The 21,652-nt window shown below is 42.9% G+C and overlaps 1 protein-coding gene across 1 annotated transcript in view; it reads left to right on the top strand.

Moving 5' to 3' along the window:
* Positions 1–21,652, top strand: part of NAA25 (N-alpha-acetyltransferase 25, NatB auxiliary subunit) — a 792,299-nt gene that overhangs the window by 81,050 nt on the left and 689,597 nt on the right. The window contains exon 3 of the mRNA XM_085636118.1: positions 17,601–17,739. Within this exon, the coding sequence (XP_085492244.1) occupies positions 17,601–17,739 (139 nt within the window). The remainder of the gene's footprint in view (positions 1–17,600; positions 17,740–21,652) is intronic.

The raw sequence follows: 21,652 nt of genomic DNA, 5'->3' as shown, positions 1-21,652 counted from the left end.
CACTTCCCACCGGACTTTAAAACAGCACACTGTACCTGGTTTTTCAGCACCACTGGCCATGATCGAAACGAGCTGCTTACTTCAAAAGATATTATGTATTCTTCATAGTTTTAACCAGCATTGGCATAGCCAATAGGTCTCGCCTTTGGGACCTTCTAAGTGTTTAACCATGCAACAGTTAATGTTGTTGCACCAATGATATTGTGCTGCATAACTTAATACTTAAGGTCCCAAAAGCGAGACATATTGGCTATGCCAATGCTTGTTCCCAATGTCTCTGATCAGGTGGTGTTACGAGTTCTCAGGACATACCGGTCTCTTCCAGCTGTTGTTGGATCCGCAAAGAGAAGTTCTTCCGGTGTAGCAAAATAGTGGTCCGTCTTTTCTTCGTTGCTGAGAATGTTCTGTGCGACTCCTGTGTTCTCAGTTTCCGTTGTCTGAGCCAGATCTGTTGGCACCTTTTTGCAGTGCGAAGCGTGGATCCAATTCCTTCGGTTAGTGACCCGAACTGCCGTCTGTGTGTGGCCAATAGGACCTGTTCAGGCCCCTTCCAACGAGGTTGCAGGTTCTTTGGGCGCTAAAAGTTCTTGGTCGAAACCCGGTCACCGGGCTGCAACGGGTGCCCAGGACCTTCAGAATTGTCAGGCAGTGAATCATGTACCTGTTGGTGAATCAGAGAAAGATTGTCTGTCAGTTCCTTCATGTAATCTAGCAAAAATAGGATACTCAAGCTCTTATTTTCTTGTGACGTGAAAGACCCCATACATTCATTGGTCTCCCAAAAACTATTTCATAGGGCGTAAGGCCCGTTCTGCTGTGTGCAACTGCACCAGTAGACATAAGCGCTAATGGCAGGGCATCAGGCCATTTGAGTCCCGTTGATGCCTGCACATTGGCCAGTTTGAGTGTCAATGTTTTGGTATGTCTCTCCACCAGTCCTGCAAATTGTGGATATTAGCAGCGTGAAACGTCTGACGTACGCCTAAGCTCTCAGTAATCAATTTGATAACCTGTCCAATGAAATGAGGTCCATTATCACTCCATAAAATTCTACAGATTTCAAATCGTGGGAAGTATTCTTTCAAGAGTATTTTGCCAGTGGTAAGTGCAGCGTTTATCTTTTGTAGGATAAGCCTCGACCCATTTACTAAAAGCGCATACTATTACTAAAACGTATTTCAAATTATTACATCTTTCAAGTTCAATGAAATCCATTCGTAGGACCTCAAATGGTGCACTGGGTGGGGAGAATCCACCTTTTGGGGTGGCTACTCCTTTTCCCGGATTGAGTTGCAAACAGATCATAAAATGTTTAACATTATGTTCAGCTGTCTTTTTGATGTCTGAGTGTTCACATACTCGCTCCAATTGTGTGGCTATGATTTTGGCACGAACGCCATAGTTACAAATGGCAATACATAGGAGCTAGGTATTTTCCACCTGTCCTCACGTGATCCTTTTTTCCAGCAATTTTCACTATCCAATATTCCTGTCGTCTTCCACTGTTCCATTTCTTTTTTTGCCATCTGTTGCATCTCCTGACTTCTTGATTTACATTTGTAATTTTATCTGCAACAGAGTGCATCACATACATTTTGCCCTGTTGGCTACATGCTGTTTCTTTTGCTGTACTGTCTGCAAAGGCATTGCCTTGGCCCACATCATTTACTATTTTCTGATGTGTACTACACTTAATAACGGCAACTTGTTGTGGCATTGTTAATGCAATTAACATTTTTAACTAATTCCCCATGTTGTATCTTGTTGCCATGTGAAGTCAAAAACCCCCTCTCCTTCCATAGGCGTCCGAAATTGTGTGCTACCCCAAAAGCACACTGGCTATCCGTGTAGATGTTGACAATTAAACCTTGACTTAGCTCACAAGCCCTCAAGATTGCAGTGAGTTCTGCTGCTTGCGCAGATTTGTAGGGTATACGAGCTGTTTCCACAATTGTTTGCAATGTAGTAATAGCATAGACCGCTGTAGTGGTGCCATGAGGTAGCTTAAAGCAAGATCCGTCTACCTATAATTCGCCTTGGGCATTAGGCAGAGGGGTATCAGTAAGGTCCACTCGACCCTTTCTTTGTTCCTCAGTGGTAAAAATGCAATCATGTACATCACTAGGTTGTTTGAAGGGTAATGGCAACAGGGTAGGTGGATTCAAAGTCAGGAAGCGTTTAAGTGTGATATGTGGTGCTAGCAATGTGAGTTCGTACCCAGTTAGACGAGCACTTGTCAAATGTTGTGTCTTAGTCTGATTCAGCAACACATCAACCGAGTGGGGGACCAGAACTGTCAGTTTGTGGTCCAGTACAAGTCCTGCTCATTGCCGGATTGAAATGGCAGTTGCTGCTACAGCCTTCAGGCAACCAGGGAGCGCCTTGGCCACGGTGTCCAAAAGTGCAGAAAAGTATGCGCATGGGCATTGTTTATCCCCATGTGGCTGTGTTAGGACAGACAATGCTCAGCCTTTGCGTTTGTGTACATAGAGAAAAAATGGTTTCGTATAATCAGGTGTTCCTAGTACAGGGGCAGAATATAGTGCTGCTCGAAGTTGTTGGTATGCACTTTGACACTTTGGGGACCAAGGCAAAGGGGATGGGTTATTCTTAGTCGTGAGGGCAAGAAGAGGTTTGATAATGAGGCAAAAATTTGGAATCCATTGCCGACAATAAGATGTTATGCCAATCATTGCCCTAACTTCTTTTTGTGTTTGAGGATTGGGTGTGTGTATAATAGCTTTGATTCTATCTTTGGTCACTGTTCTCCCCTCCTTCGACAAGAGGTGATCTAAATAGGCGACCTCTGGTCGACTAAACTGTAACTTGTTATTTGATACTTTGTGGCCCAATTTGGCAATGTGATGTAATAACATCACCGTATCCTTGGTACAAATTTCAGTGTTGTCAGCTGCTAAGAGTAAATCATCAATGTATTGCAGCAAGGCAGCTCCTGGTGGTAACTGCAAGGTATCCAATTGCCATTTTAGGGCTTGACTGTAGATGCTTGGGCTCTCTGTGTAGCCTTGGGGAGCGCGATAGAAGCGAAAGGACCGTCCTTGTAGGGAGAACCCAAACAAATACCTGCTGGAAGGTGCGATGGAGAAAAATGTGTTTTTGAGGCCCACAACAGAAAAAACGCACGCTGTTGGTGGGATCATAGTTAATTATGTAGTAATGTCTGGGACTACAGGAACTGTGGCACTACTATTTTATTAATCTCTTGCAGGTCAATAACAAATCTATTAATCTTATCCTTCATGGTATCGGAAGTGGAACGCTTTAAAACCGATAAAATAGCACTATTACAAATATTGTCGTCTGTTTCTTCTATCACCCCTCCGTCAATGAGCTCCTCTATTATTTGTACTAATGCACTCCCCTTCCTGTGATATCTTGTTTGCGGTATTTGAGGCAAAATGGCATTTTGTTTAACTTGTAAATGTACTGGGTCAATGGATAATAGGCCAACATCTGTATCACTATCCGCCCACACAGACTGCTGCTGGGTGGCCAGTTCATGGGGTAACTCATAGTTAACGTACTGCTTATCGCAGCCAGGTTTACCAAACGTGATATAGACACCATCCGGAGAACAATAAATACGTGCATGGAAATGCTTGAGTAAGTCTAATCCCAACAGATTGTCAGGGCAATTTGGTGCAAGGAGGAATGGTGTATTGGTAGTGAAAGGACCAATAGTAAGATCTAAGGGCTTGGACACTGGACTGAAAATTGGTTTTCCAGCAAAACCTACAGACAAGTTATTCTAGCTAGACAAGGGAGTCCCATGGATCAGTTGTTGGGAAATCGCACTTCGTGTAGCCCCAGTATCTACCAGAAGTTGTGGCAGGGTCCCCAATATTTCAGCAGTACATATGGGCCTATCTGATCTACCGGTAAAGAAACTGATCCCTTCTCATATCCTACGCTGTCCTAATTAAAATACATGCCTGTGGCGTCTGATTCGCTTAAATCATCTGTGTAATAAGTCTTTGTTGGGCCAGTATTATTGAAGTGATTCAGTCTATCACTAACAAAAGGTGGTTGTAATGAGCTTCTCGTCATTCCTCTTCCCAATCCCCTACCTTGTCGGCGGAGTAAGGGACATTCAGATCGCCAGTGTCCTTCTTTTTTACAGTATGCGCATTAATTAGGCCCTAGTGGGTCAGATGGCAGGGAATCTTGCAGGAACCTCCTTAGATCAGCCTTAAAAGCCCCTCGGCCCCTACCTCTCTGTGAACCATATACTTGCTGGAACAATATTTTAGTTGTTAATTCCTTATTTTTACCATCTTTTTCGTCTCACACATTTATTTGGTTTTCGTAATACTGGGACATGTCCAGAATTCTAGTTGGTGTGGAAGTTGCCCATCTACTCTCAGCCACTCGTAATTTTTGCGAAATATCGGGTAATAGATTAGCTACAAATTTGTTTACAAATAGGTGTCTGCCTGTGTCAGAAGCTGTGGGACCGACTCATCTCTCCTTTGCATACAAGCCGCTAATTTTGCTCATGATATCTTATTCGGTGGTACCACTGTTTTCATATTGGTAATTGTTATCTGGTAGATCTAATATAACCTGGGGTGGTTTCTCCCCTGGTTTCCTATCCTGGTCATCAGCGGCTTCTAATTGTGTCCAGATAACTCCAAAATCTGCGTGGGCGTGTCTACGGACCATTCACAAGCGGTCAGGGGGGCAATGTCAGTCTGAAAAACATATCACTGTCTGCCAGGGTCATGGCACGAGGTCAATGCAGCACTCATTTCTTCATAGAATGCGCTCCGGTTTTCCTAGGGTATGGCAGAGAAGCTTTTAGTGTTAATATGTCAGATGTTTTTCCAAGGGGAGTATATCAATTGGAACAGAAACTGGGCCCCATTAACACCCTGGCCATCTCCTCTGTCTGGCTGAAACACAGGGGACACTTCCCGCATAGGGAGGACTCTGGTTGTACCCGACATTATATTCTTTAGTCTCTTTTTATGGGTAAAAATTTTCTCCACTGCTTGGTTTAACGGAACGGCAGTCAATGTGCCCTCATTTGACATTCTCCATATTTTACTCAAAACTTTAGGGGCCTCTTCACCGGTAGTGGCCCACCAGTCTCCTATTATCGCTTTGGCAATTTCTCCTACAATATATTGCTGAGTCATTTTTGGGTGTTGTGTCAAGGAAGTGAGGACCTCGTCCAGACTATATCATCATCTCGGTCCCAGTCATAGGCCCCGAGTCGCCGGTTTCCATTTTTTGGTTCTCTGTAAGGGCAGACCTATGACTTAGTCTGTGATTGGTGGGGTTAAGTACGGGGGTTGGTAATCTTACTGTCTGACATAGGAGCCGCGGCAGAAGTAGCAGGTAATGGGGGATACATTGGTTGTATTATATTCGGAGGAAAAGGTGCTGTTGGGGCCGCAATTTTCCTGGTGTGATTCGGCGCATAAGGGGGTGGAGACGGTTGACCGAGTAATTCTTCAAATTCCGAATCTTCATCTAGGCCCTGATTGAACTTTCCATTTCTTGCCACATATACCTTTTGAATTTGAAGTTTAAATTGTCTATCCTCACTCTATATTTTCTTCTTGCTCTTTTAGTTTCAATTCTCTATTTTTCTGCAAAATTGTTTGTTCTTCAGAATTCTTCCTATCCTTTTCTTCCTTAATTTGTTTGTTTAATTAGTTTTTTCCACAATCCTAGGGCGTCAAACATACTCTGTCTACGTTTTCTTTCAGAGTTGTTCCTCTACATATTGTAATTTATTCAAGTCAAAAGGTACCGTTAAGTGGCAATTGCAAATTGGTATCTGCCTTCATGTAATTATTCCATAATGTACTGAACAATATGGAAGAAATAACCTGTTTAATGTACATTTCATCATTTGGAGTACCCTCTATAGGCGCCGGCTGTCTTTCCTCCAATATTCTATTTTTGTCACCACAACAACAACATAATGTACGAATTTTACTAAAGGCAGGCATTTTTGTCAATCCTTTCTTAACAATGTTGTCAAGAAAATGTAAACCTAAACTAAGAGCGAGGAAAAATTCCTCACATTACCTGCCTAAAACATTTGCAAATGTTTTATCAAGACCAAGTCAAAAAGACAACCATTCCGATCCTACCTGATCGTAATTCATTAACTCCCACCTGCCGATTCTCTGATAAATAGATCACCATCAGATGCCAACCGAAGAGCCCCAGTTGAGACCCGCAGCCGCCACAAAGGTCGGGTCGATTAGCTGAAAAATCACCTCTGCCGCAAGAACAAGTCTCCTCTTGCGGGGCGCCCCTTGGTGTTTCTGTCCTTTCGAAATGACCTCCCTCTGGTCCAGGAATTTTATGTATCCCCCTGGTGCAGGGACACCCTCAGTCTACGGGTTCAATAATGAGGATCGACACTGGAGTAGAAAAAAATACAAGTTTATTACGCTCATGAGCAGGCTCAGTCTTACAGACCTTGCTAGTGTCTGAGAGGGAACTAACAGCATAAGTCTCAGTACAGCATTTTATACAAATTCTTCAAGTCTTGGTTCAGCACGACACCCACTGAAACGCCAACTGTTGATCCTTGATAAACCCTCCCCCCCCCCCCCCCCCTCCTCCTCCCCCCTGCTGTTTTCGTAGAAAGATAAGGGTGGTTCCAGGCGCAGGAGGATATGTAGATAGGAACATCTGCGTGCTCATGACATATCAACAGGGCCAAGCCTTTATTGTTTGCACGCAAGTATTATCTTATCAGTGCACCCAGCTCTCAGGGAAACACGTAACTCCCCATCCTCGCAATGTCCCCCACAAGAAACACAAAATAGATGTTTGTGGATAAAATGGATAGCAGCATAGGCTAAGTTAACATGATACATTTTTCCCGTCTAACAAAGCCAGCGTTTACCAAAGACAATGACACCAGCCAATGAAAAATATGGGCGGGGCTTTCAAGCAACTTGCACAACATACCCTACTACAGCATGCCTCTGACAGCGAGCAGCTCATGCGCTGTAACGCTAGGCTTGAACTAAAAAGCACCGTGAGGCAGCCAGAGATCATGCGCTTTCTTTAAAAGTGCTTTAGCACTGGATGCATCATAGTCCTTTTTTAATTATTTGTAGCGGTGCTGCAGTGCAGCCACAGTGCTATACAGCATGCCTACAAATCACTGCTAAGTTCAGCAATGCCCATGCTGTACAACATGAGCAAATGTCAATGGCAGAGCCAATAGTCTCATGGCCGAGATCTGTTTACTTTGCCAAAACCTGTATACCCTACTGGAGTGAAGACCGAAGTAGAATTGTCCACCAGCACCCCCATCTAATTTTGGCTAGCAACAGCAGGAAGATGTTCCCCAAAGCTGAAGTAGCATGCAAATTCCAAAAGATGCATGCTCCCTAGTTGGCTGAAGGCATGCTGTCTTAATCACCAGAAAACTAGAAGTGTCACACAGTAACTTTTTTTCAAATTTCGTCTTTCCACCAAGGAGATACTGTGCACCAGAGTAGGACAGAACAATACACAAAACCAGTAATGGGACAGCTGCCCCGTCTCCACATTCCGTGGGAACTGGACTTGCCTGAGGAGTCTACTTGCTTGCCTTCTCCAGAGACTGAAAACACTACATGCCTGCACAAGGTGTTGAAGTGCTCCTGGAGGGCGAAATTGACCTAACCTACACCTGACACTACTTCAGATGAAATTATAGGGAAGGGGGATGAGTAGGTCATTACCCATGCTGTCTTCTCCACTCGCATACTCTGTGTGAGGATGGTCCATTTCTGTATTCTTATATTTACTTGTTTTGCCACAGTAATTTGCATAGAAAAACCGTTTATAACACTGCATTTGTTCTGCATATTGTTGGAGTGAAATACATTTTGTACAGCTTTTGTAAAGGTGTGCTGCCATCCCCTTATAAATGTCTGGATATCCCTGCTTTTTCTCCCCCATTGTGCTAGACAGTCATGTGCCCTTACTTAGGATTCTATCATTTACTTGAGTTGCACAGCAGAGCTGTGCTCTGAAACTTTGTGGGTGCTGCACAAGATGATAGTCCCAATTGAGCAGTGTTGGTTTATATCCTTTTGTAAATTCCAGAACCCACATATTCATCACCATGAATCGACAACAGTTTGAAACATCTTCCCAGCCATTATTTTGTTGTAGATATTGTTGGTTAAAGACTCTCCCACCCACAACCAACTAGGCTGGTGACTGATGGTTATCGTTACCACTTTGGCACCTGGTCCCAGCGAGGGCATATCCACTGAAACTGTAATGAGACCAGTAGATTTTTATTTTGCAAGAGCTTGTATTTAACAATGTTTTTAGAAAATAGTGTGACCTGGCCTACTGGTTTGCCAACTGTCCCCAGCTAAGTTTACTTTGACTTCAGACTCCTGTGGTTGGGAACTATGATGTCAGTGGTCACTAAAGACTGGCCTTCTGAGATTCCCAGGGCCAGTAAGTATCAAAAATTCTCAAGGCTGGTCCCCCTTTTGATGAAGTAGTGATGTTTCCGAAATGGCATTTTTAAAAGCTATAATCTAGGATTACCCTCTTTTGGGGAGGATTACCTCTTTTTAAATATAGAACATCTTGGATGCCACAGGCAACTACATCAAGGTAAATCTTTGATACCAGTGATCCACTCAGGCCTCTATTTCTTTAGATGAGACTTGGGTGCTTCTGAAAGGTAAGGAAGCATCACCCCTAGAGTAATACTGGTTGTAAGCCTCAATGTTTAATAATTTTCCGCATCTAGTGCGAGACAGAATTCTTGGTTTGTCTCTGGCTCTGAAGGTGCTAGGCAGGTCTGTGTTTTTAGTTTATGCTTTATTTTACTAACCTGTAAAAATACTTTTTTTTTTTTTGCTTTAAGAACCATCTGGACACTCCAGATATTAAATTGTCTGTATTCGTATGCAGTTCCTGAGTTTCTAATCTCACACTGTCTCCTGAAGTGAGCCTTGGCTGCTCAACCTCGCTACTCGGAGTTGAGGTCTAAAGGGAGTACTTGATTTTGGCCATTCTGTTTGAGAGACACATTTTAAAGCAATCTATGCTGCGAGTAATTAAACCAGCACTGACGTTGTCGAAATTGATGACTCCACTTTCCTGGCAGCCCACGCACAAGCACTTGCGCCCGCACTGATAGGAAATCCGGGGGGGGGGGGGGGGGGTGAGCAGGGGGGGGGGGGGCGACTCTTGCCTCCTACACTCCTGGCTTACAATGGTTTGTAATGATCTAATGACACCAGAGAAACACGATAAGATTAAGAAATCAAAAACTCAGAAGGCCCCCTGGTTCACGCCCGAATTAGCATTAAATCATCTCAATTGTAAGAAACAGGAGCGGAAATGGAGAAGATCCTATAACCGTGCAGATTGAACAGCCTATAAGAAGAGCAGAAAACTCTACCACCTCCAGATCAGAACTGCCAAACAAGAGTATTACTCAAAGAGAATAATGGAGGCCAATTCAGATCAAAAAGTTATTTTCTCAATCATAAAATCTTTTACCAACCCGGAAGCGCTGCACAATAATTTGCTCCCATCACAAACCTTGTGCGATGACATCTCAACTTATTTTGAAGAAAAGATTCTTAATATCCGAAAGAACTTTTTGACCATTCCCAGTCAAGACTGGGATGATATCACCTAATCAGCTGCCTTTGACACTGCTCACTGCATTAAAACCTTCGAGCTGGTACCTTTAGAACTGACCTATGAGGCTATCATATCCTGCAAATCTGTTTCTCCATTGGATGCCTGCCCCACCCATAATTTTTCATAAAATCATTGATATAGTCAACCCGGGTATCAATCAAATAGTTCATTCTTCATTAAGCACGGTAATAGAACCAGACGAGTGGAAACTGGTAAAACCTCTTTAAAAGAAACAAAACATTGAGCCCTCCGTGCTCTCTAGTCTCCGGCCCATTTAATTGCTCCCTTTATTAGGTAAAATTACAGAAAAATTTGTACATAGGGAACTTACTAAGTTAATTTAAACTGCTAATATCCTGCACCCACAACAATCAGGTTTACGCCCAAAGCACTCAACAGAATCAGCCCTTCTGGAAGTCACGGACGCTTTAAAAATGCTGGCAGACAAAGGCAAGAAAGCAGTCCTTATTTTACTCGATTTGTCGGCCGCGTTCGATACCATTTCGCATGACATTCTTCTAAAGAGGCTCAAAAGTGCCGGAATCTTCGGGACTGCGCTGGAATGGATTAAGTCATTTCTTACTAACCGCAGACAAGCAGTGACTCTTGGCACCTTCCTTTCAACGGAGAAAAGTATAACAGGAGTTCCACAAGGTTCTTCATTGAGCCCACTGTTGTTCAACATTTACATGACCCCGCTCATCTCCCTCATAAGCTCCTTCGGAATTGAAGTAGCGTCCTATGCAGATGATACTCAAATGATAGAATCTCTCGATAACAACAATACGGACGCCGAATGGAACTTCAAATGCTGCCTTTCTAAAGTCGTCCAGTGGATGAGGGATAATCACCTTAGATGTGACACAGATAAGACTGAAATCCTTCCCATTGGGAAAGATGTAACATTCCAGCCAGATATGTGGTGGCCAGAGGGAACTACTTCCCCTCCAGATATGGTTAAGGTAGCTAAGAATTTAGGGGTACAGTTCGACACTGCACGCTCCTTCCTCCCGCACGCTTCGGCAATCGCTAGGTCCTGCCTTATCCGATCACTAAAAAAAATCTTTGATCTGATTCCACTCCACGCAAAGAAAACGATTGCAGTGGCCCTGATTCTATCGCGTCTAGACTACTGCAATAGCCTCTTCGCAGGAGCCAACAAAGCCACAGTAAATAAAATTGCCGGTGGTCCAAAACGCAGCGGCACGGCTTGTCCTGAGGCTCCCACGTAGAGCTTCAGCATCTGCTGCTCTCAAAGCCTTACACTGGCTTCCGATTCACAAGAGAATCCTTTTCAAAATCCTCCTAATCACATATAGAGCCACGATTAAATCAGGACCTAAGTGTATCTCAGCACGTTTCTCCCCTTATATTACTACTAGGACTCTTAGATCTTCGACAGCTAACCTCCTTAAACCTCCCACCTTTAAACTGATAACAAAAGGTGGGAAAACTGTTGCCGCGCTAGGGACTAAGGCCTGGAATGCCCTCCCAGTCAAATTAAGACTACAAACAACAGAAATTCAATTCAGGAAGGCTCTGAAGACACGGATGTATAATACCCCTGATGCTTGCTGTCTTACAATGAAATAAAATAGCATGTATGAGTACGCCCAGGACCCCCTCTCACCTCAAACTCCTTTATTGACAAACGTCTTTAATTCCATGAGCCATCACACGATTCCTAAATCCTGGGCTTTTTCAATTATAGTGCCTATTTTTAGGTCTCGCCTAGTGTTGCTGCGCACATGCGCAGCTCGCTCTTCGAGATTTAATGCATAGGAGTACTTTCTGAAAAGGGCTTGAAGCCCCGCCCCTTATTCCCATTGGCTTGCGTCACCATTTATGTTAAACGGTGCGCCGCCATTGGGAATAAGCTTTGCAGGGTGCCTCCTTTTCCCTTTTTTGACCTGCCCACCCGGACTGGCTCGCCTTCATTACCGCTGTGGTGACGAAGTTTCTTATCAGAAGCTTCGTCACGCTGCCTTGCACGCGCCAGTCCGGCTCTTTTATTGGGCCGGACAAAAAAGCAGACCGAGCGCCGCTTGTTTATTTTTGCATCGCGCTTTCACTTTAAAGTGAAAGCGCGATGCAAAAATAAACAGCGGGTGCCTGAGGAGCGCCTGTTTAACGTAATGTCTAGTTTTGCATAAAGCAAATTTCTTCTGCTGCTGTCTGTATAGACATGCATCGACGAGGCCCAAACCTAATCATTAAGCAATATTAAAAATATGCAATTTGGCAATTGCTGTATAAAGTGTCACAACGCTTAATACGATTAGTATCACAACGGAGGTTCTGCATTTTTCCACCCTTCGCCTGAGACGAAGGGCGGAGTAATGTACGTGAGCGTTCCTTATTCTCCTGGTGGGGGTGGCAGGATCCCAGCCATCTCCGACCCACCTCCAGCTTGTGTTGGGGGAGAGGCAGCTAAAGGCGCTTCTGGTGACCACGTCGACGACCGAGAACTGCGGCCCAAAGAAATGGCAGAAAATTGGGATAAACCTCCAGATGAGCACTAAGCACACATACAAAAAATTGAAAATATTTGACGGAAACACCGACGTAAGTACCCTGGATTTACACCCTCTATTCCCAAGCATTTAACTACCAAGGAGGGACTTTCTTCCAAAGGCAGGAAATACCCAACATTTGTACTGTGAGTTCTAACTCTGCCCACCGCAAACACCCGAGACATTTACCGGATGCCAAGTACAGTGCCAATGTCACTTATACCACTGAACTGCATAATTAAAAGGACTGTGAAGCATCGGCTACGCGGCAACTTTCTCCCTTAGAGTACGCAAACACTGTAATACCACTGAAATATTGCGTCCAAGCTGTGTTATCAACGTTATGTACCTTTAATCATACAAATATCTCGATTAAACAGGAGGACGGGGCTAACCGGTACGTAGAAAGCCTGAAACCCGTTATTTTGGACCCTTCACTATCACTACTGAGAATCTACTGTTCCACAAGTAACCTATCTCCACCCCTTTGTAAAAAGAAAACTAGCATTGAGGCATTGGCCCGGTACATTAATGGGAAAATAAGCATGATGACACTGCCACGGATCCATTAAACAGACCCTAGCAGCAGGAGAACGGCTGTATCAAGGAAGCAGGCGGCCGGGCTTCACTCCAGTTCACCGAAGCACTTAAAGTACCACATGAAGGGTGGTGGATAAGTTCGGTGTCGAGAACCAGGATGCAGAAACAGAGGTACACGTATTGAGCGAGGCAGGGATGCAGAGTTGGCCACCCCGTGCCAGGCAACAGAGATGCACCTCCGGTTATAGACTTTACTCACTGTGGCTCTCCAGTTGTCCTCCAGCTGCAGTTGCAGCCCTAGGCGAGGCATCGGAAGTAGTGAGCGGGGTACAGGGAGGCTCGGGACGGGGCCTCAGGGCCGTTGTGGTTTACTTAATACGGAACAGAAACCAACAATTTTTCGGGGATCTGAATCTCTCCGCTCCTAACCTCCCTGCTTCATCATCCTCCAGAGGCTTCCCGCCGGTACATTCAAGCAGGGAACCTGTCGTGCCCCCTGGGACTTGTAGTATACAAACCCCTCCCCTTCTAGTAAGCCAATGGCTAACAGAGAACGAAAATACTAGAAGTCCCAAAGATTCATGCGCGACCAGGACGCCATTTTAACCCAAGCCGGGCTATTTCCAGACCAGCATCACAAATAAATAAACAAGGGACCAGCAGGTTAGTTGGGGAAAAAATGCAGCAGGGTAGATGAGGTGGATTTAAGAATACATACGTGCCAATAGACCCGATTCAAGGGAAGACTCGGTTTATAAAGCAAATAAATGCAGTATTTTGGCTATCTCCAGCCTGTAATCTCCTCTGCTTCAATATGTCAATTGGAGAAATACTTTCTCTAGGTTATTTTTAACATCTCCCGGTTTCTAAAATGTTGGTATGTATGACAATTTTCCGCCTATAATTACTTTCAGTCGCTCCTGGGCTTTTGGACTCCTGCACAAACTATACCGTATCTTTAGTTACACTTCTCTCACAAGTTCCTCCATACTTATTCAAATCGCCTGAAATATCAGAAGTCGAATAGCTAATTTCATGGCATCATGAAACGGTCCAGTGTACCTCTATTCAAATGCCTGCTTACCGGGGTAAACACCCACAGCAAAAAGGTAACTTTTACCGTTGTACTATCTCAAACAATCTGAAAGAGAAAGTTCACCGATAACTGTCACAATTCTAGTTATGTATTCAATTGAAAGGTGAAAAGTTTCCTTTTACTCAGTGTGCGTAGTCCACTTTCTGGGGTAACTTCTGGATAGTTACATGTATGTCCCGCTCATTAAACTTGTGAGATTAACACGTTCCAGTCACTCTTGGGAAGAATTCTTACCTTTTGCATAGCAAAATACAAGTGATTTTAGAGAATTTCTCAATGAGAATGTTTTCTTTCTGGTCTCATTACAAGTTTACATTGGAACAAGTAAGAATGCTCAGTGGTTTAAGCCATTACTTGTTCAACTGTGTCTGACCAGCAAGCCAGCTCTGCCTTTTACCATAACCAGGTGCCAGGTAACCCTCGCGGGTGATTGTGCGCATTACAAATACACATACCAAGGTAGCTACATTTATATCTTTACATCGGCTGTGTTACAGAGCTATGCACACTGTAATGCTTAGCGGGACAGCAGTAGTGCTGTAATTCACCAGTATGTGTTCTTGTAGCAATTTCTACTTGATTTGCAATTGCGATGTGAAGATATACATTTATCTGCCTTGGTATGTGTATTTGTAATGCATTCTTTTGTGGATTTTAAGGAGAAATTGGATGTAAGGACCAATTTTTCCAAAAATCATTTACAATGTCCTGTGGCCGAAGTGTATATGATCTTCATCCATCATGGTAGGGCCAAATAAGTTATTGCGCACCAGCACTTTTACATATCTAGGGATTTTAATTAGCGACTGTAGTTCATGGGCGTCTAAAATAGCATGAAGAAGTTGAAAGCAGTGGGCTCCCTCCTTAGCTTACTGTAACCACCAGGAGGGAGTGCCCTTGTCCCTCTGCTACAAATATATTCAACTCAGTGTGTACCTGTTGCTACCTATGGGGCAGGAATATGGGGCATTAGTGACCAGCAGCCCCTGCAAGTGGATGGAGATTGTTTCTGCAGCCAGCTTTTAATGGTGCCTGAATCAATCTCACATTTTATTTGCCATAATGAGTTCGCATTAAGTTATTTATGTGACCAAATACGTATCCATTCTGTGCTGGTGTTGCTCTCTGTTATGTGGATGCCTCACTCACTACGAAGATACTTTTTGACTGCCTGGCCTGTGACAAATGGCTCTCTATTCCTTTGCTGTCCTAAGTAAAACCAGCATTGGCAAAGCCAATAGGTCTCGCAATGGGTTTGATGTTTTTCCTTTTTATTTACAAATCCGAGTTGGATTGGTGAATTAAAAAATGTAACACAACAGCATTTTTAGGAGGTAGTAAAACAGAGGACTCGTGGGGGGAACCAACACGAAGGCTGCAGGTGGGGAATGAAGCATAACGGGTGGGAGTAACATGGAGGACGCGGGGTAGAAGCAACGCAGAAGGCACAGGTGGGGGAAGCAATATGGAGGGCAGGTAAGAAGCAACATGGGCGATGAAGAGGAATGAGGAGCTTTTATGAGAAGCACACGTGGGCGAACACAATAACGAATGAGTGGGGGAGACAAGCACACGGGCGAGACCAACAGCAGTAAACGAGGGACACATCTGGAAAACACAAGCACTCTAGTACAGTGCTTATTGTTCCATCCGACTCGAACCTTAAATGAACTGCTGCCGGGGAGTAGCATTAAAAACGGGTGCAGCTAATGAGCTCAAAGAAATCAATTAAAGGCATTAAGAGGTTGACTCGGAGGGCGAACAAGTAGTTTATTCAATTTCCTCAAAAAAAACGTATACTCGTATACACAGGTTGATGCAACTCGGGTTACACCCCGATTCCATTCACTCGTCACAAGAATGCAATCTGCAGAACTTTGTAAAATATGGATGAGGTACCACAATGCAGTTAGAAAGTCAGGTACATCGATGGACATGCCACACGCCAGCAACTGAGCCAACGGAGCACGTCTTTCACACAAGACAAACCCCAGTCGGCCATAAATTATAGAAACTTTATTTTTGTGAACTAGCACGGAAATATTTCTAGCACCAGGAGTTATTTAATTTATCTGAGAACTCTGCCAAGTTAACCACCAACTCCAGAATCAAGAAAACAAGTATTTTACAGCTTATGCTACATTCCTACATAGAATGTTATTAAAGTAGTTGGCCCGTGTAGCACTCGCATCAAAGAACTGACAATAAAGGGGTCATATTTAATGTGTGAAAAAAACCTCATGGGTCATAATGGTGTTCAGTTTATAGAAGTAGCGTGATGAGGCAACGCTACAAAATCTCAAGATGGGGGCAATGTGTAACGACAGTTTTCAGAGCAGAGCCAGAATTGTGGACGGATAGAATATCACGGCACATAAACAAGTGGGTTTACAAAAGGTGTAGAATACTGCAACTTAGCCAACTAAAAATCAAAAATAATGGAATGTGGGCCATTTAGTAAACAAACAAAACAAGCGAAAGCACAGCGTGTTGTCTGTAAATAGTAACCTGACCCATGAGGAATGCTGTTGCCACCCTGGGTGCCGATGCTCGCCCCCGAGAACAAAACGCTGTGGGAGTGAACAATACAAAAGAGATGGGACATGCACCCGCCTTTAGCCATTTGCGTGGTTTCATTATTGAAAGACACACGCAAAAGCCAATCCAGTGTGTGGGAGGAGTCAGACCCACACGGAGTAGACACAAGAAGCCTTGCAGAAAAAAGGTCACTGCAAGGGATCGGTGTAAGGTTTGCTGTTTCTAAATCATCTGTCGGTTGTGCTACCCAGTAGAAAGCAAGCACATGCCCTGTTAGAAAAACTGCACTTTATCAGGTTGCATGAAGAATAACAGAAACCCAGTATCGGGGATTACTTACTTACACATTTTTATGTTCTGCCAACTGATTACCTGATGAACACATCTGAGCGTTGGGTGCGCTTGCTTCTTTTCCGATTTGAAGCAGGGTCTGTGAAATACTTCCTTTTGCTTCTCGTGAGGTTTCCAGCACAACTTGAGCTCACGAGTTTGCTGGTGTAATATATCCAAGCAAATTATGATTCACTTTACTGTGGGTATTGCCAATTATTTATGAGAATGTATTGACACCTTTTTTTTTACGGCTCGTAAATGCCAACAAGCATTTAAGTGTTTGCAAGAATTAACTGACACTCACATCTGTTGTTGTTTAAGTTTGTTTCTCAAGGCACCCATATATATGTTCAGTAAATACTATGCACTTTGACTAACTTAATGTACTTTTTTTTGCTCTTCAATGTCTATGTATGCCATTCTTGTACTCCTATTCCATGTGATACATGCTGGTCGCCTCTGATCATTTTTTTTTTTTCTGTAAGTATTTTGAACTACTTTTTATGGTTGGTCCTCCCTGCCGAATAAAGATGATATAGATAGATAGATAGATGTCCTCCCTGCCGAATAAAGATGAGATAGATATATATATATATATAATATATATATATATATATATATATATATATATATACACACACACACACAAAGGAAACCCTCGGTTATTAGCCAGTAATATCTGAATGTCCTGGTGCACCCTGACAAGACTTTACACTGATGATAGGGGTTGAATGTACAGTTTAGAACTGCAAGTTCTAGTTTTTTCAAACTTGGCATTTTATTTGTTTGCCACTTTGCTTTAAAGCACTGTCCTGCATTAAGTTCATTTTAAGTAATTTGTCAGACTACCCTGATTTTAGCTTTATTTGAAAAAATATCTTTCTGTATATTTGAGTATAGTTATGTTTTATATTTAATAGGTTTTGAAGGCAATTGGTTTGCAGAGAACTGGGAAGCAGGATGAGGCTTTTGTTTTGGCACAGGAAGTTGCTACGATGGAACCCACGGATGACAACTCACTGCAGGCATTAACGATTCTTTATCGTGAGATGCACAGGCGTAAGTTTCAGTTATGTTTCATCAATTATATGTGGTTGTATATCGACTTTACCCTCCAAATAAGGTTCTGTTCAGCATGGCATAAATTTGCAGCAAGTAAGGCACACCTCTGGTCCCTGCTCCTACTAGTGCACCTACACAGGGCCCACATCCCTTCGCCTTTAGGGCAAGCCTTTACCCATAGGATTTCAAACCTTCTCTAAAAATAAAATAACCTTCTGATGATAGACTATAAAAGGATAACCGTCTCGTGGCATTAATCATGCAGTGTGTGTGTGTGTATATATACCAAACAATTTACATTGCAGCTAAGGCAAAATCTAGCACATCCAAATCTGTCGTATATTAGTGAATAGGTACACAACCTGAGCTGCACAAGCATCTAAAGGTGCTGCTGCTGAAGTATAATGAAAATAAATCAGGAGGCACTCAATATTTCTATCATGTGAAATTGTCTCACAATGACACTTGTAGTTTCATTCCTTAAGTCTTTATTCAATTCATTTATTTGAAAAGCAATACAGCCACGACCAATTGAAATGTTGGTTACAGAAAGCACCAACTTTTCAGTTGCAGTGTGGGTTACTGATCCTGGTGTCCACATCTGCCTTATTACAGTTAATCAAATAATCACTTCAGCAAGTACCTGGAGAAATTTAATTTCTTTTGCAAACTTGGCCTTTAGTGGATTGTATTTGAGGCTAGCATATGTATAGATGATCTAAAGAAGTTCTTGCAATATGTTAAGCTAGTTCAGGCTAATCAATTGCACTGCCTGAAGATGTTCTTGCAATGGAACACTGTGGTTGTGGGTGTTTTTTGCTTTTTAAAGAAATGAGTTGAATAAAGAAAATTTAAATAATCAAACTACACTTTATTGTTTGACAATTTGATATGATAGATTTCTTGAGGGCCTCCTGATTTACTTGCAATATCTTGCACATATGTTTATTTAAAGGATGCAGTAGTAACTGATGTATGTGCTATACATTGTAGTTTATTATGTTTATCTTTGTCTTACTGTTGCCAGCATTCAGTGGTGCTGCTGTCCCACACCAGCTTCACTCATGACTTTTTATGTAATCCATCTAATGTTTAATGCACTGCTGAAATGTTGTTGGTTTTTGTAAAGCATTTTTTACGTGTGCGTTGCTTTGGGAAGTTGCTTTACCACTGCACCTGTAAGGTTTCAAAAGGTGAGACCTGTAGAGTAACTGTAATCCTTTACTTTAAGTTCATCCAACTCTGAAGTTTCATGGTGTGCTCAAATGTAATCTCAACCATGTTATGTGACACACATGATCTCAAAATCTGCTTTGGCTTATAAATTATTTTGTCTTTGTGACTGTTTTTTTTTTCTTTTTTTTTTCCATTATGAAATCATTTTTATTGGCAGTGTCTTTAATAAAGTACATCACATCAGTATTGGTGGCATTGACATAAAAGGATATATCACATTCATTTTACACCTTGACATGAGGCCGAACAACATCGTGGTCTATAGCCTCCCGTACAGTCCCTGAATTGGTGATATTTTTAAGGAGCGAGTGGTGAGGCAGTATCCGCATTCATGCAAGGCAGTCTGTTGTGTGTTGGGATGTGAGGCGTACTCTCTCTATTAGCACTATATCGTAGGGGTTGTTTCGTGCCAGGAGTAATATGAACTTTGTGACCGCTTGTTATCACAAAAGAATGTACGTTTCTTTTTTCATTTCTTGTATTACAAAACATTTTGAAAGTAGGTTTTTACATGCAGTAGAATTTTATTAGAATAACTTGTTGCTAAATGAAGTGGTGCCGATGAAAGGATGAGTCTGGTACAGCTTACTCTTATAAAATGTTGATTCTTTTTTATTCAAGCAATGGAGTCCACATCCTGTAGTTCCTCCCTCCAGCAGTTCCCAACTCCAACTGAAGTATCTGGAGCTGGAAACCATGGAGAAGGAGCACAGAACCGTGGACCCATAACAAGCGTAAATCCATTACATAACATTGCAGACTAACTGGCATGAGCCTGCAGTGAAATTAGTAAAAGGACAAAGTGTTTTAACACTACACATCCTTCTTCACAAACAAGTTTTTAATAAAAAAAATTATAACACTGTTATTGGACAGAAGGGCGGTATAAATGAGCTCTACAGTGCCAAACTATACAGGTCACAGGACAATTGAAAGCAGGAATATGTATTCTCCATAGGAGGCCCTAGCAAAGAGCAGTGTTAACCTTGGAAAGTGTATTTCTTCTCAAGGTATTTAACACAATCTGCATAGGATGCCTCTTTCGTGCAGCTGGCCAAGTCGAAGGATGGGAATCTAAAATTCATGTCCCGAAAAAGCATACCCAGTCTTTAGGTGGCTCCAATATCCTTACTTGGGCCAAACAAGGCTTCTAATCTCTTTACATAATGCTTTGTTGGTTGTTTACAAGGGGGTGATACCGGTTTAGTTGAAACATATAATGCGAGGTTCCGGTTTGCTTTGTTTTTACTTGAACATCTTGGAGTTGGCTTGACCCAGAAGTTGCTTGGATGATATAGTGTTGGGTTGTGCCCAAAAAGTTAAAAAGATTTGCCTCATTTGTATACTATTTTTGTCATCTGTTGTCTGCTTATAGCAGGGGACAATCTTGAAGGGAATATGCTTGCATAGTTTATTGGAAAAATATTTTGGGGCCTTATTACCTACTCTTTGGTACTAGAGGATTGAATGGGCAACCGGCTTGCACTGGCGTCCATAGAACTGAGGTGAACTGGTTGCCCTGCTGTGGCAGAAGTCTGTATTTTATTTAACCTGTTGATACCCTTCTTGGAAGTGCTAATGGAAAATGAATATTGATGTTGGTTCCAATTATGCCCTGAGCAATTGGATAAGATGTGGCAAAATAGTTTCACTCCGTATTGGAATCTCCTCCACAGAGAGTGTCATGAAAGTGGAGATTAGACTTTTGCTTAGGATTGACAGTGTGACTGTGGACAGCCATGCGCAAATAAATGCAGCCAGAAGGAGGTTTATGTAATAATGCTGTCCATGTTACCATGTCTGAAGTATTGTGTTCTAGAGGCAGCAGAAGTATGGACGGCTCTGTTCCAGAGCCAGCAATATGGTGCCCCACCCTGTGATTGGTGGGGCATGCCTGCCCTGAGTTCTAGGTGCCTGGTTACATAATATTCAGTCAGTTCAAGTTTCGATGACTGGATGGATGGGGCTCTGCTGCCTGCCAGTTCATTGCAGTCTCTCGAACACCCAATTGATTAACTTATACTCCTCCTTACCCATTCTTGGACATGGATTTCAGCCCAGCAGGCATGTCTTCAGAAAGTTTGTGCTGTCTACCCGTGAGGTGGGTGAGGAATGTGCAAATCTGTGCCCAATAAGGCCTCAGCATGTGGCACTGGCAGGTCAAATGGAAGGGCCACACTTAAGTCATTTGTTCCAAACAGTAGGGAACAGTCTGTGCAATAGGGTTGCAGTGTGGTATGTACATAGTTGAATTGGAGTAGTTTCAGTCTTGCAATGCTGAAAGCTTTGCTGCTCAGAATGTTGAAACCAGTCCTGATTGATCAGTTCGATTTGCTAGTCCTGGCTTCAGCAGAGCCGGAGGGTAGGTGGTGCTGGCACAGTGCCTGCATGCAGCGCCTTGTACATGTTAGTTATTCTATGTGTGTTGGATGTGGTGAACATAGTTGACCAGTTTGGATGATGTCACTTGTAGCTCATTAATTCAGATCTGACCTTATTCTTTGCACAGTGCTATGGGACTGTTAAGATGATGTGACTTGCTGAACGTCAAGGAATATGTTTGCAAAGCTGCATTGCTTCAAGTATATCTGGATGCTTCCAGGGAATTCACCTGTACATGCCTGTGTAAGGGTCATTTAAAAAAAAAAAAAAACAGTGTAACTGCCAAGTCTTT

This window comes from Triturus cristatus, chromosome 11 (assembly GCF_964204655.1).
Source record: "Triturus cristatus chromosome 11, aTriCri1.1, whole genome shotgun sequence".
Taxonomy (NCBI): Eukaryota; Metazoa; Chordata; class Amphibia; order Caudata; family Salamandridae; genus Triturus; species Triturus cristatus.
Note: the sequence above shows the minus strand (reverse complement) of the source record. Positions and strands in the feature narration are given on the sequence as shown.